This window comes from Nelumbo lutea, chromosome 1, assembly GCF_056320005.1.
Source record: "Nelumbo lutea isolate HS-2025 chromosome 1, American lotus-T2T, whole genome shotgun sequence".
Taxonomy (NCBI): Eukaryota; Viridiplantae; Streptophyta; class Magnoliopsida; order Proteales; family Nelumbonaceae; genus Nelumbo; species Nelumbo lutea.
Window position 1 is genome coordinate 22,620,711 of NC_142684.1, and position 14,711 is coordinate 22,635,421.

The 14,711-nt window shown below is 38.0% G+C and overlaps 1 protein-coding gene across 1 annotated transcript; it reads left to right on the forward strand.

The window, feature by feature from the left end:
- Window positions 1–267: 267 nt before the first annotated feature.
- Window positions 268–13,929, forward strand: LOC148873928 (BTB/POZ domain protein TNFAIP protein). The gene is made up of 10 exons (XM_088963669.1): window positions 268–1,071; window positions 2,230–2,327; window positions 2,402–2,447; window positions 3,888–3,970; window positions 4,142–4,206; window positions 8,980–9,041; window positions 9,723–9,782; window positions 10,044–10,076; window positions 13,472–13,537; window positions 13,698–13,929. The coding sequence occupies exons 1-10, from the start codon at window positions 616–618 to the stop codon at window positions 13,740–13,742; spliced, it is 1,014 nt and encodes a 337-aa protein (XP_088819795.1). The 5' UTR covers window positions 268–615; the 3' UTR covers window positions 13,743–13,929.
- The last annotated feature ends 782 nt before the right edge of the window (window positions 13,930–14,711 follow it).

A 14,711-nucleotide genomic window follows, 5' to 3' on the forward strand; every position in this document is an offset into this window, starting at 1 on the left:
TGTTATAAAGAGCCCACTCTCAAAGAACAGAGTTATCTTGTATCACTCGCGCTATCTGCACTCTTAGCCTTCACCTTCTCCTTGCTTCTTCTACAGAATACTAACTTGAGCGTTGGAGTGCTCCCGCCGAGCAAGCCCCCGGGGATTATTCTTCTTCTTCATCTCAGGTACCCTTCAGGAGCCACGCAAGTGCCAGATAGGAGTGACCTGATTGTGCACCATCAATTACTTTCATTAATATTAAACCCCAAAAGTTTAATAGACCCTGGTCTGGATTTGATCCTCACAAAGCTAGGGCCAAGAGTTCATGGAGAACTTGAGCTGGATTTGATCCTCACACAGGACGCCTCACAACGATCTCACAGCCACATCTACCGTGCAATAGAAACATTTTCCGTACTTTACTGGAGATGTTCCCAATTGACGGTGGGATGTGCGGTGTTAGGCGCGATGTGTGAGGAGAATATCTGTTCTCGGAGAACTTTGCTGGCACGTAAGCAAGTCCAAAATCCAAATATCTCGGCAGAGAGGAGCAGCAGAGAGAAAGAAATCCAAAACATTCCTGGAGCAAGACACCGAAGGGAGAAGCAGTAGTAGCAGCAGCAGCGGTGAGAGATGGTCTTCTCAGCCACTACTCCTCATTTCTTCTGCTCTCGTCCATGGCCTTTCACTTTCTCACCTCTTCAGACCAACCATTCTTCTTTGTTACATCGGAACCAATCCCCTCTCTCCACATCATTTCCGATTTCAATCTCAATCTACAGAAACAGCTGCAATACCCACCATAATTGTAGCTTCGCACTCACTCGGTGTCGAGCCGCTAAGCAGCAGAGGGGCTCCTCCGTAAAGAAGCGACCGCAGGCGAAGAAGAGAGGTAGGCCTCCGAAGACTGTTATCGTTGACGACATCGACTTCGACGACGAGGTTGATGTTGGTGATAACGATTCCATGGGCTCTACTAGCCGGTCCCAATCCTACCAACCCTCGCCGCTACCAAAACCGCCTGCTGGGTTCGTGCTGGATCCTCATGGGAAGGTTCTCATGGCTTCTTCCAAGAGAATTGCCACTATTGTGAGTCTTCTTGTTCTTCTCCCTCTTGATATTAAGCTACTGTCTCGGAATTTTATGTTCTGAAGGTTTTTCCTTGCATTTAGCGAAAATTTATGTGCGCTTCAGTGAATTTTAAGTGGATTTGTTTTTAGGACAGACAGGCTTTGCATCAATAGCTCTGACATTATGGTAAGGATAACAACAATTTGAAGTTATCTATGAAAGGATGAAACTACCCAGAAGAAGAAGAAGAAACATAGTTTTATTTAGTTATCTTTACAAAAGTAAGGGTTTTGTATCATATATAAATAGAGATAGGGTTGCCGGCAAGTCATTTGCAAGTTTCTAAAATAATGAAAGGAATTATACCTAAATTTCCTAGGACCCCATTTACAAATTGACAACCTGCTAATAAAATGATTATAACTTTCCTGATTCAGAAAGACTCACAAAATGTTGGTTTCATTGTACTGGTAACTAAAAACCTTTCAAAGATACCAAAATTCACCCTAAACAGGTAAGTTTTTACCTATATCTGGTAGGTTTAAAATGGTGACAGAATTTTTACTAAGGTGCAAGACAACCTTGCTGATCCCACCATACAACTATTTGAACTGCCTAAAAGTTAGGAGTCTATAACAAAGTACAGAGACAATACCCACTACAAGAATTAAAATTCAATGTTTGACACTTTGACCAATATCAGAAAATTTCTGAATATTATGAAATCACCACTTTAATTGGAAAACTAAGAGTTCTCTGATTCATTTCAAGTTAGTGAACAAAACTAGGGCCTTAACCTGTGGCCTCCTAGAGAGGGTGATTGGGTTGGTAGGTTCCAAAACATCCTGATCCTGTGGGTCTCACATGAGAAAGCCCCAGTTGTGCAGGACTATTGCAAGACTTAGATCTAGCGACTATTGTGAGACATATATTGGTTATAACATATTGAAAACGTCTCAATTTACAATGCTTTTGTGACCTTGTGGGACATATTGCAAGACTTAAAAACAGAGCTTAAAAGTAATGTGCATAAAACTCCTATTTGTTTAGAAAATTATTCCACCTTGTTATGAGACATCTGAATCAGTGGTTTCATGATACATTTCCCTTGTCTTCTCATTGCTTGATTAAAATTGTGTTTTTACCAAATTGAGGATTTTGGAAAACCATGGATAGGTGGACTCTACAAATAATTTTCCATTAGAGTGCATTATAAGAAGGGTATTTAAAAGTTCCCAGGGGGATGACTGCATGCTGTTGTGCCCAGTTGACACGTAAGTGATTTAGTTCCTTTGTAGCTTTGTAAATTTTCTAAACTTCATTTGTAATCGATAATTGATTCCTGCAGGCCTGTCCAAATCTTGAAGAGCACGAATGTTGATGGCTGGTCAGCTGTATGTATCTTGTTTTAGCTTTAGATTTCTGTTTGCTGGTCATCGATAAGCTATAGATAGGAGCTGCTTATAGAACTGTTTGATACTGGAAATATTTCTGAATGCACTTCTTTTATCTTTAACTTCTGTGTTGACTCACCCACCCTTCTTTTCTTTTCCAGTGACCCTGGGGGGATATCTTTTCTTTGTTTGTTTGGTTAATGACTGTGATAAATCAGACTTAAGTCTTTTGACTTGTACCATTTATTGGAGTTATATAGCATGTTTATGGTATGAAAGTGAGTCTTGATGTTGATTTCAGAGCTGAAAGCTATTTTGCTTTAAATGCTTCAAGATGATGATGAATCTGATTATGCTTCTTAATGAATGATTTCATATTTCATTGTTGATTAAAAAAAAGGAATGAGTCTCTAAAAATGATGAAAAATTTCTCCACATCAATGAGTATGCAGATCAGCAGCAATGTTCAGGTATGGACATATAAATTTAATAAATATAGTATAACCATATGATAAACTCTAGAGAAATTCAACATGGCCATTACAAGCCTACACCTTGGAATAAATGTACTTTGTGTATTACAACAATTTCTATCATCATCATCTAAGCCTTATCCAAACTATATGGTGCCAGTTACATGAATCCTGTTTTGTTTAAAGCCATATCAATTGTTGCAACAATTTCCATGCTATCACTTAATTCACAATGCCACATTGGTGAGTTGAATATAGTTGTGCGACTTGTGGTGGATACCTACACCATTATATCTAAGTGGCTAGAAGTATGGGTAGTTCCCATTATCAATTTATAAAGCAAGGACTCTGGTCTGATGTGGATTCAAATGACCAGAGTCCAAATAGGTGAAAAAGGCTTTCCTGGGAAGCAAGTTTTACACTGAGAAGCTGAACCTTTTATCATTTCTTCCTTCAATGAAGAATAAACAAAGAAGGAAGGCATAATTATATGGAGAGTATCTCTTCTGTCTATGCAGACCAGAGAAAAGAAAGAAATAATATACCATACATGTGAATTTCCCTGGTAAGCACTATTTTCTATATGGAATACTTTGAGTGCCTTTGCTTCATTATTGACACCAATATACAATGATCTTAAGAGTATCTACTGAAGTCTGTGAGTGTTAATGTCACTTATCTTATCTTAAAATTCAACTTCACCCCTTATGGCCATGGCCTACACTAGTGACCACTACTTTGCTTTTGGGATTTAAATTTTCGGACCTTATCAAATAATACTTTTTTTTTACTACTTTCAGGCATGATGTGCATAAGAAAAAAATCTTTGTAACAAACAAACAAGTATCGATTTTGTTCATCTGTTCCTAATGGATTTCAGAACTCTCCATTTCAGCTATTTTTGTTGGTAGAGTTCAAGTTTGTCATAATCCACATTATTTACAATCTATGTACTGGGGTTTTGCAGGTCAGTGATGAAGAAGTTGAATCCATTCTTCCTACCATTGCTTATTCCCTTGCCAAGATACATATGCATCTGGTAATTAGCGGGTATGATTGCTATGGCCTATGTATTTTAAGTTATTTGTAGACAGATTTAACCCAATTCTTTCACATCAGTTGCAAAATGCAATTTTGTAATATCATAGTTACTGGAAGCTATCAATTTTGGTTTCCCCATGATTCCTAATGCAAGTATACTTCTTTGTGTCTCTGGATCAGATTTTGTTATACTGCAAGAGGAGGATTTTGCTATTCAGAAGAAAATATATTTGAATTTGGGACAGGCAAGATTTATTCTCTTTCTTATTTTGTGGTTTTTGAAACATGGAAGTTGCTTTGACAGTTTGATCTTTTCCTTTTAAAACTGGGGGAGGGGGAGGGGGGCGAGGCAAAAGTTATGCATATCTGATTTTTTGTCTACTGCTATACTATTAAAATTGAATGTGTTATATTGAAAATTGTACCTTTCTTACATTGTGATTTTATTTAATCAACACCAAATTTAGCAGCCCTTATCCTCCTGACCTCTCTCCAGATCCCAAAAAGCTTTCCAAGCAAAGTCTTCCCCACCGAAAAAGAAAAGACCCATAACAGATTAGTTTTACGCCTTGTTCATTTTTCAGTAAACGGTGGTGGGTAAGTTGGTCAGCACAAGAGTTGACCAACTCACCTGTATCCATGTTTCAGTGTTACTGAGTCCAACTGAAAAAGAGTGATTCCTGAGCACCTCAGTTACCTGGGTATGTATTATCCTCCACTCACTTGGGTAAATAGCTTTCCTGTCTGCAGGGAAAATTGCTAACACATGATGGGACAACATCGTCCCTTCAATAATGACAGTATGACACTTTTATGGATAAAATGGTCATTGTATAACTTAGAAAACGAAAGAAGACTAGTACATGCACTTACCCTGGTTAATGTTTCCTAGGAACATTTTCCCGGATAAGTGCATTTACCCGGGTAAATGACTTCCCGAAAAATGAACTCGGCCTTAATGTTTGCCATTTGCTACTTTAGCTAGGGAAACTAACTAACTCATAAAAAAAAAGTCCAAAGGAAACAAGCCAATGTTAACCAGTTTTTTTTTATAAAGAAATCATTGCTTAGTCACCTTGGTGACAAGGATCTCCATGTTGCCTAGCCTTGCCTTAGTGCCTTAACCACTAGGCTAAGATCCCATTCAATATAAGGAAATGAATATTAGTGATAGTTTTCATACCTTGAATTTCTATAAGAAAACCCTTCTATTTCCCTCTCCAAATGCTCCAGCAAACAACAAAAGGAATAGAGGTCCAAAAAAGTCTTTATGGGGATGAGAGAAGCTCGGGTGGGAGAAGATCGAAGGATATGGTGCAATTTGCTGATTTTATCAATAGATTTGAACTTCAAGATTTACCCCTTCATGGCAACAGGTTTACTTGGACCAACAATCAAGACCTTCCTACTCTAGTGAGACTTGATAGGTTTCTGGTTACTTCTAACTGGGAAGATATTTTCCTGGAGTTTAAGCAGATTACCCTTCCAAGACCAGTGTCAGACCATATTCCTATTCAACTGGCTTGTGGTGGTAGAGTGAGAGCAAAAGTTCCTTTCGAATTAGAGAATGCTTGGTTTGAGGACGATTCTCTTTTTCCTTTGCTGAAGTCTGTTTGGGAGGATCTGCAGGTGGGGGGTACCAATTCATTCATCTTAGCAAAGAAATTGGAGGCCATTAAAGCAGGACTAAAGATTTGGAAATTGGAGAAAAGTTTGAGTCTATATACTGAGAAGAAGGCTCTCCTTAGTACTATAAAGGAGATTGACACATCTGAAGAATTAGGCCCTATTGCTGAGGAGCTCAGATTAAAAAGATTCCAGGCTAAGTTGAAGTTTGACAAATTGGCAGAGACAGAATTAAATGGAGGCAAAGAGCCAAAGTGGCTTGGCTGAAAGAGGGGGATAGGAATACACATTATTTCCACAAAATGGCAAATTCCAAAGCTAGAGCTTCTGTAATTACCAGGCTGGAGGGAGAGGGCAGGGTGGGTATTACTGAGACTGATATGAAGCTTGTGGCAACTAGCTTTTACAAGAAGCTGTATAAGGAATCTTGGTCCTTCAGACCTTTTTCTAGATCTCTTTCTTTTAACCAGCTGAGTGATGAGCAGTCTTCATTCATTGAGAGACCTTTTTTCTGAGGAGGAAATTAAAGAAGCAATCAAGTTGTTGGCTGATGAGAAGTCTCCAGGGCCTGATGGTCTTACAAATGTTTTCTACATTAAATGCTGGGATGTGGTGAGACAGGATATCTTGAATGTTTTTTAGGACTTTTTTGAGATTGGTTCATTGCACAGAAGTCTGAACACTACTTTTATTACCCTCATTCCAAAGATTGAGGGTGTAATGAATATTAAGGATTTCAGGTCGATTAGTCTGCTGCATAGCTTCTACAAAATCCTGGCTAAAGTTCTTGCTGAAAGATTGAAAGCAGTTCTCGGTAGTGTTATATCAAATAACCAAAGTGCTTTTATTCCGGGTAGACAGACGCTAGATTCAATTCTTAGTGCAAACGAGCTCATTCATTCCAGGAAAAAAGAAGGTTCTCCGGGTTTGATTGTAAACTTTTTATTGAGAAGGCCTATGATCATGTTAACTAGAGATGTGTAGACCTTGTGCTTCTTCAGATGAATTTTAGGCAGAAATGGAGGAATTGGATTAAAGTCTGTATCTCTTCCCCAAAGTTCTCAATCTTGGTAAATGGACAGTCTGCAGGTTTCTTTGATAATTCTAGGGGTCTTGGGCAGGGAGACCCTCTATCTCCTCTCCTATTTATATGTGTTGTGGAGATCCTCACTCTTTTCTGTAAGAAGGCTGCTGTGTTAGGGGAATGGGAAGGTTTTGCAATGGTGCCGGGGGAGAGAAAGTGAATATTCTTCAATTTGCAGATGATACATTATGTTTTGTGGAGGCGTCCCCCTCTTAGGTGGAGTTAATCCTTGGGATTCTCTCTTGGTTTGGAGTGATTACAGGTCTGAAAGTTAATTGAAATAAGAGCCAAATTATCCCAGTTGGACAGGTTTCCAATTTAGCTGAGTGTGCTGCTATTCTGGCTTGCCAGATTGCATCCCTTCCAGTCAAATATTTGGGTCTCCCGCTTGGGGTGAGTGGTGGTTCCTCTGCTATCTGGGACCCAGTTATTGAGAGATTGGAAAGGAAGCTGACTTCTTGGAAGGCTAAATACCTATCTTTTGGGGGGAGGGTGACTCTGATTAAGAGTACCCTCTCCAATCTGCCTACCTACTTTCTATCTCTGTTTTCCATTCCTAGGAAGGTTGCAAATCAGATTGAAAAGCTTCAAAGGAATTTTCTTTGGATAGGCTGGGAGGAGGAGAAAAAAGTGCACTTGGTAAGTTGGGAACAAGTCTGTCTCCCCAAATCTGAAGGGGGGTTAGGTATAAGGAAGCTGAAACAATTTAACTCTGCCCTCCTATGTAAATGGATTTGGGGATTTGCTGTAGAATTTAATGCTTTGTGGAGGTCTCTTATTGCTAGGAAATATGGTGCGAGCTGGGGCAATTGGAGAACTAGGGATCCCCCTCCTAGCTGGGGTATTTCTCTGTGGAAAGGGATAATGAAGCATTTTCCAGATCTGGGCAGGGGGATCTCAATCAGGGCTGGTAATGGCAATAGGACCAAATTCTGGAAGGACTCTTGGTGCACAGATGCTCCTCTTGCTGAGTCCTTCCCACTCCTCTTCCAGTGTGCTTCAGATCAAGAGGCCTCAGTTGCTGAGTGCTATAGTACTTCTGGTGGTTCAGTTCTTTGGACTCCTTTCCGAAGAAATCTCTTTGACTGGGAGGTGGATGAGGCAGTGAATCTCCTGACCTGTCTCCAGTTTCAAGAGTTGGATTATAGCTCGGAGGACAAGTGGCTTTGGAAGTGGAATTCTGATAGGATGTTTTCAGTTAAATCATTGGCTGCTGTGCCTGGTAGGAGGGGTGTTCCTGATTTCCCAGTTCAGCAAGTGTGGAATCCCATTAGTCCGACTAAAGCCAGTTTCTTGGTTTGGATTATGGCTCTTAATCATTGGCTGCCTTTCCAAGGAGAACCTTGTGAGCAGGGGATTTCAGATTTCGGACCTATCTTGCAGCTTATGTGGGTGCAGTGCTGAATCTACTTATCGTTTATGTATTCACTGCCCGTTCTCTGCGCAGCTGTGGAACCACTTCCTCAGCTCCTTGAAAGTTTGTTGGGTGATGCCGAGGTCGGTAGAAGAGCTGTTATACGGCTGGCATATCATGGGATTGAGCAAGAAAAAGAAGACTTTATGGAAGTTGATTCCAAGTGCTGTAATTTGGTGTATCTAGACCGAGAGGAATAGAAGGGTATTCTGTGTTCAGTAATAAGTTTCTAAGTCTGGAGGATTTAACTCAGAAGTTAGTGGGCAAGCTGATTTCTTGGTTGTCTGTGGTGGCAGATTTTAGAAACTGTAATGTGTCAGATGTACTTTTTTCTTTGTCTTGATGGCTTATATAATTGCTGAATAGATCGGTCAGCCTGTTCAGGGACTGATCTCAGCCTCTTGTGTGTATTTCTTTTTCAATAAATATTACTTTACCTTTTCCAAAAAAAAAAAAAAAAACTTCATGTTAGCAATTACTATTGAAATCCAATTTTTAGTTATAAGACAGCAGCTAGATCATGCCCTCAGATTAGCTGTGGCTATCTGATGACTAGGAATTACTACTAACATTCTGGACTGCGAAATCTCTATTTAAATGTAAAAGCAATGTTGTCCTTATGTGGTATATTCCAATACAGCCATTTCTCGTGTATTATCCTTGGTGCTATTGAGTTCTTATATTGACTTGGGCCTTTAAATGTAAAAATAACGTTTTCTTTATATTACAAAACTGTGAAAATTGTTTTTTATGGTTAAAATGCTGTTTCCTGAGTTTTCATCTCATAAAGTGTGTGATGTTTAAGGTTCTTTGAGCAATATTTTCCTGAGATAAGGCCTTGTGAACTTGTAAATTATGATTTCATTACAATGAATGTTGTTTACAATCTCGCAGATGATGGTCAAGACATAGATGGCCTACCAAGTGAAGGCATAGAAATTACTTGCTTCCATCAGGTATGGTTGCAGTCCATTTAACTTGTTCTATTTACCAGAAGGGGCTCAGATTCTTGTTAATCTCAATTTCAATATCTTTTGTTGTATAAGATATCTTCAGTGGTGTTTATGATGCATGTTATCATGGTCTTCTTTTTCAATTGGGTAGTAGGAACTAGAGGGTGCTATGTTTTGGTCCATGTTTTCTTTTTTCAATCTGTTGATTTCTTGGTGGGAATGCAACTGAGAGATTCTTTTGATAGCTTGAAAGAGCTTTTGGTGTCTCTTTGTGTGGATGTCAGTCATGGATTGGGCTATTGTCCTCAATGAATTGAATTTTGTTTGTAATTGGTCAAATGTGTTTGGTTCAAAGAAAGTAATAATAAATCTTTTTCTAGTTACAGGCCTTTTCTTCTTCTTCTTCTTCTTCTTCTTCTTCTTTTTTTGCAAACTTTCATTTACAAGTTTATACAGTAACAAAATTTCTGATCACTCATAAAGAAGTTAAAAAGAGTTCAGATGAGGCTAAGAACATTATAAACATTTTATTTAGTATTGTAAAAGATTATATTCTGCATTGAAAGTTGTTCATTTTTCTTCCTGTTCCCTCTCCATGTGTCATTTTGCTTAAAAACACTATTATATTACTCCAAGACCAGAATTTATTTCTAATCTCTCTCACTCTTGACATTTATTTTGCAGGATGGTACACATTATATGATTTATACACCATCTGACCCACTTCTATTTGTTGCTGTAAAGGTAACTTGCCAGCTTTTCATGTCTGCTTATTCTAGTGATGATACTCTTGAATAAATGCATCATTTTCCTTTTTTATATTGTTAATATATGGAACTTCTACAGTCCAGGTGCCTTCAACAAAACTCTGTTGTTTTGTTTGTTCGGTTTTTGTAACTTCTTTATTGGCCACTAACTTATTGGAAAAGGATAACAGATCTTAGATTGGAGAGTGGGGATTTGGGAGAACATAAGCTGAGAACCCTTTTTTTTTTGTTCATGCAGGATCAAAATGGTCTATTGCAAATTGCTGACGATGTAAGCAATCTCATCTAATTTTACATGTTCTTGAGTTGTAGAACATTGTCTGATTTTTTATAACTTATTTTTAGAACTTGGTAAAGCACTGAGGTGGCATTTGGAAACCTGTAGTGTGATACCTCTTAAATCTAATTAAATCTTACTGCAATAAGATATTATTTTTATGTCTGAAATCTGATTAAATTGTCATATTTGCCACATCAAAGATCCCCCAAAATCATACCCTCTTTGAACGTTGATTATTGATCATCATCATAGTTGTCAAGGCGACCTTTGAGGCTCGCCTCGCCTAATCGCCTAACAGTTTTCTACTTCCTACTATAAAAAACTTTTTTATTCATTCTTTTTTGATATTATAATTATAAAATAGACATTATTAAACTAGAATGATCATTTTGTGTGTTTATATACTAATTTCTTTTTATTATTTTCTTATTTATTAGGGTTTAATCAACACAAACATTGCTAACTGCTGTATTGAACCCTCAAAGACTTGTTAAAAACCTGAACCAATAAGCAAGGAAGAACTAAAAATTTTATCTAATCAGCACATTTTCCCCTTCCATATATTCTTCTTCTACTACTTTTTCTTCTACTACTATTACTACCAATACTTTTCATTTTCTTCTTTTCCTATAACAAAAATAAGGGTTCAGCCCCTATATTTTTTGAATTTTATTTTCCTTTTCTTCTCATGAATATGTTGACTTTCTATACTTTAATATGAAATTTATACTTTTCTTATGAAAATCATGAATAATTATTAAAGAAATATGGTTATGGTACCTAGGGAACTACCCTAGGATCTATGTTTTTAACATAAAAAATCCATCGCCTAGGCGATGCCTAGGCGCCCACCTAGGCGACTAGGCACCCCCCAGTCACCTAGCCTCGCCTCCTTGAAAACTATGATCATCATGAATAAATGAATGTGCAACCATATTAGTTGTGATGATGTGGAGTTGCAGATGGGTCAAAGGATCCATATATGACCATATCTGATGATGACAGATTTTTTTACAAGCTAGAAGCAACAAGAAGATGACTTGAGATAGGCAATCATAGTGGCTTTGTGAAACATTGAAGCCAAAAAGAAAAAGGAAACTAAAAGGAAGAAGGTGAAGAAGCCAAAGTTTTTTTTAATAGGAAATTGTAACTTTCATTAGATAAAACTAGAAGAAGAACTGTCACCTTCTAAAGTAAAAGGTGACCCCTGAATAACAAATAACTTACTACACTGCGCAAAACAAAACCTCTCGATTCACCCCTTGTTTTGCTAGGTTGTCAGCTAAAGCATTTGCTGCCTCCTAGACCAAGACACTTGTGCACCCAGCTTCCTTGTGAGGCTCAATAATTCCCTTACATGTTGTCTAAGGGACCATGTTCCCAAACTATTTGATTGCAGCCAACCTACTAATTTTGAATCCCCCTCCACTTCTAACTGTTGAAAACCCAATTGCTTGGCCCATCTGAGCCCCTAGAGGATAGCCAATACTTCAGCTCTAGCTAGGATTTTTCCTTCCGCATCTCTAAACACACCCCCTATTCCAGAAGGTCCAGGGTTCCCAAGAGAGCTGCCATCAAAGTTCAGTTTGACATTACACTACAAAGGAGGGTACCAAACTGCTTGTATGGTAGGTGATGAAGTAGAAGACCTTGCTAAAATACTCCATCCTCTAGTCAAATCATCTATAGAGACATCCTTGAACAAGTCAAGAGTTTTCAGCCAATGTACTGCCTTGGTGGTGATCCCTTCAATAACTTCTCAGGAGTTGATTTTTCTTTCCTTTGGAAAATCCTATTATTTCTCTCTTCCCACACTGCCCACAAGATAGCTGTCCTCGTTGTTCTCCACATCACCCTTCCTTTCTTCTATGGTTGTTGGAAAAAAGCTAGGGTCAAATAAATCCGCTACGCTTGTGGGAGGAGTCCACCTACAATCAAAGAGAGAGGAGAACCAAGAAATTAATAGGTCATTCACTGTTTCACCATTCCTCAAGCAAAGGCTATAGACATGAGGTGACAAGCACCAATTTGGTCTCTTTCTTTGAAGCACTTCCAAGGTGTTGATTTTTTGGAGAACCACTTCCCAACAAAAAGCCCTTACTTTTGGGGGTACCGGAGTGCTCCATACTTCTTTAACAGGAAATGAGGAAACCGGGTTAAAAAGGACCATAGCGTTGAAAAACGAAGAACAAGAAAAACATGTGGAAGTTTCAGTCCAAATTCTACTGTCAAGAGATGGGTGGTCTAGAAAAACTGAACTTAGAAGAGAAAAAATATCATTTTCCGAATCCACTTCTGAATCCTTCAAACCTCTCCTTAGTCCCAGATCTCAAGAATCCCCAGAAACACGAAAAGAAGAGATAAATTGAGTTTTTTCAAAGTTATACAGGACTACCTTTTTGGTAGAACTTGTACAAGACTACATTTTTTATCCAAGAATGAGCTGATAAATCTCGACTCACTACTTGATCTTAGGTTCTTTTTTAGCCCTTCCTCCGTCCTTTTGAATGTCTTTTTGTTGATTTCTTTTGCTCCTAACTCTCCCACTAACAGGTTAATTTTTAATTTCCTTCTTGAGAAGTTATCCCCCTAATGTTTCTTCTGTAATATTTTTTTAACCCTAATATGAAATCATCCCCTCAACAGAATAGATTGGCAAAACAGCATTTATGTAGGCAACCCCATATGGTTGGGGCAAGGCTTAGATGACAATGATTGATGATGGTATTCCCAAAAATTAAAAAAGATTATGCCATTTCTAAAATTTTCAGGAAATCTCACTTTTTTTGAGACTGGATTTTTCTTTGGAATTGAAATTGAAAGTTTTAAATCTCACTCATGTTTCCACTTTCTATTATGCTGTACTATTGAAAAATGATGCTAAAACACTGGGGCCGATTTCTCTTACAAACAAGAAAAGGGTACAGACTACTCGTGTAAGGTCATCCGCTTTCCCCTTTACTCTATTCAGTGTAAGCATGCACCAGAATAGAAACCAAGCGAGGCCGAGTTTTCAGTATAACTTGATTATGATCCATGAATATTGAATCTAGTAACAATTCCACTATTCTTTGATGATACACTTTTGACAAATTGGGTCCTGTACACCCATAATATCCATGACTCTTTTTGTAATTGAATTCTTGTAGTTATCGCAAATTGGTTCAAATGTAAATCTGTTGTAACATCTAAATTTTTGGAGATTTTCATTCTAACATACAATGTTGCACCTGGCGAAAAAGTTAGGAAGAAGGTAAACAATTAATAAATGTTGTAGTTTATGACTTGAAAGAGTACCGATGCATGCCCTTAATGTTGGGAAGAGGATGACTATTTCACAGGCTTCTGTAGAATAATGTATTATTTGTTCTTTTATTGGCTCCTAGGACCTCTTGGAGGACCCTGCTGTCATAGGTGCAATAGATGAGGAGACAGAATTTAATGCCTTGGTGGTAAGTGGCTGCAAATTCCATATTGAAAATGCAATCACTAAACTTGCTGCTGATTTATTGGAACACGCATACATACATGCACAAAGGCTGTTTATTTACTTGACAAAAGAAAAAGAACCTCAGTTGATGATCAATGCTGTCTTTCTTTCTACTTTTGCAGGAGGAAGAGGCTGCTCTCCTTGAGTCGTTGTTAGGAGAAAGATAACAATCAGTACTGGTCTGTACTTGAAAGAATTGCAAAGCTTTTTGAAAAAAGAAGCTGTGTAACTGCCAAATAACTCTGTTTTGGTTTTCTGTCCTGTATATATGATAATTTTTTTTTGTAAGTTCAACTTTTTCATGCGTGAATACGTTCAGCCATTTCAAGAAAATTTCCTCGCTTTACTGCTTTACAGCGTGAGTTCATTATAGCTTTTTTTGATTGATTATTGTATGGAGTCATGATCATCTTGAACGGTTCCCTGACTAATTACATAACGATTTTCCTCTCTCTCTCTCTCTCTCTCTCTCTCTCTCTCTCTCTCTCCACATAACGATTTGCCTCATGCAAAATTTCTATTGGACCTCTATTGCTTTTTTTCTTGATAATTCATCTTGCATCATCAGCTAACACTAGGACATAGCACAAAAACTCTTCACCTTTTATTTCCTTTTTATTTTTTTCATTCTTTTCGTGTATGTATAGTATGCTTTAAGCATGGCCATAAGTGGGGGAAATGTTTAAAATCCTATCCACTGCTTTGGAACAGTTTAATTGGCACAATCTAGACGCCTATTCTTCTATGCATTGCAACTTTGTATGGCAATTGCATCTCACAATTTTTTTTTTAATCTACTTTTTGATTTTTATATATTTTCTCAGTACTTCTCCTCAACTGAGCATAGATATCTATCATGCCCAAGTTGTCAAGGTTTCTATCAAATTTTGGCTTGTGGAGACCCTTGATGAGACAATTAACAAATTGATCTTTAGACTTGACAAAAGGCACACATATTTCTCCATTGGCTATTTTTTTCTAATGAAGTGTTTGTCAATCTCATTATGTTTTGTTCCTAAGAATGACAATGAGGCGGGGGTGGAGTTGATGTCCTACCCCCAACTCTAAACTTAAATGCCCCACCCTAAACCCATTGAACTAGAAGTATCTCCATCCCCATGGGGATCATCGAATTT

Bases quoted from the DNA above. Each gene is read 5' to 3' on its own strand.
- LOC148873928 (XM_088963669.1), top strand. From the start codon at position 616: ATGGTCTTCTCAGCCACTACTCCTCATTTCTTCTGCTCTCGTCCATGG. The intron at 9,042-9,722 runs GTATGGTTGCAG...TTTATTTTGCAG, and splicing joins AAATTACTTGCTTCCATCAG to GATGGTACACATTATATGAT. The intron at 9,783-10,043 runs GTAACTTGCCAG...TTGTTCATGCAG, and splicing joins TTCTATTTGTTGCTGTAAAG to GATCAAAATGGTCTATTGCA.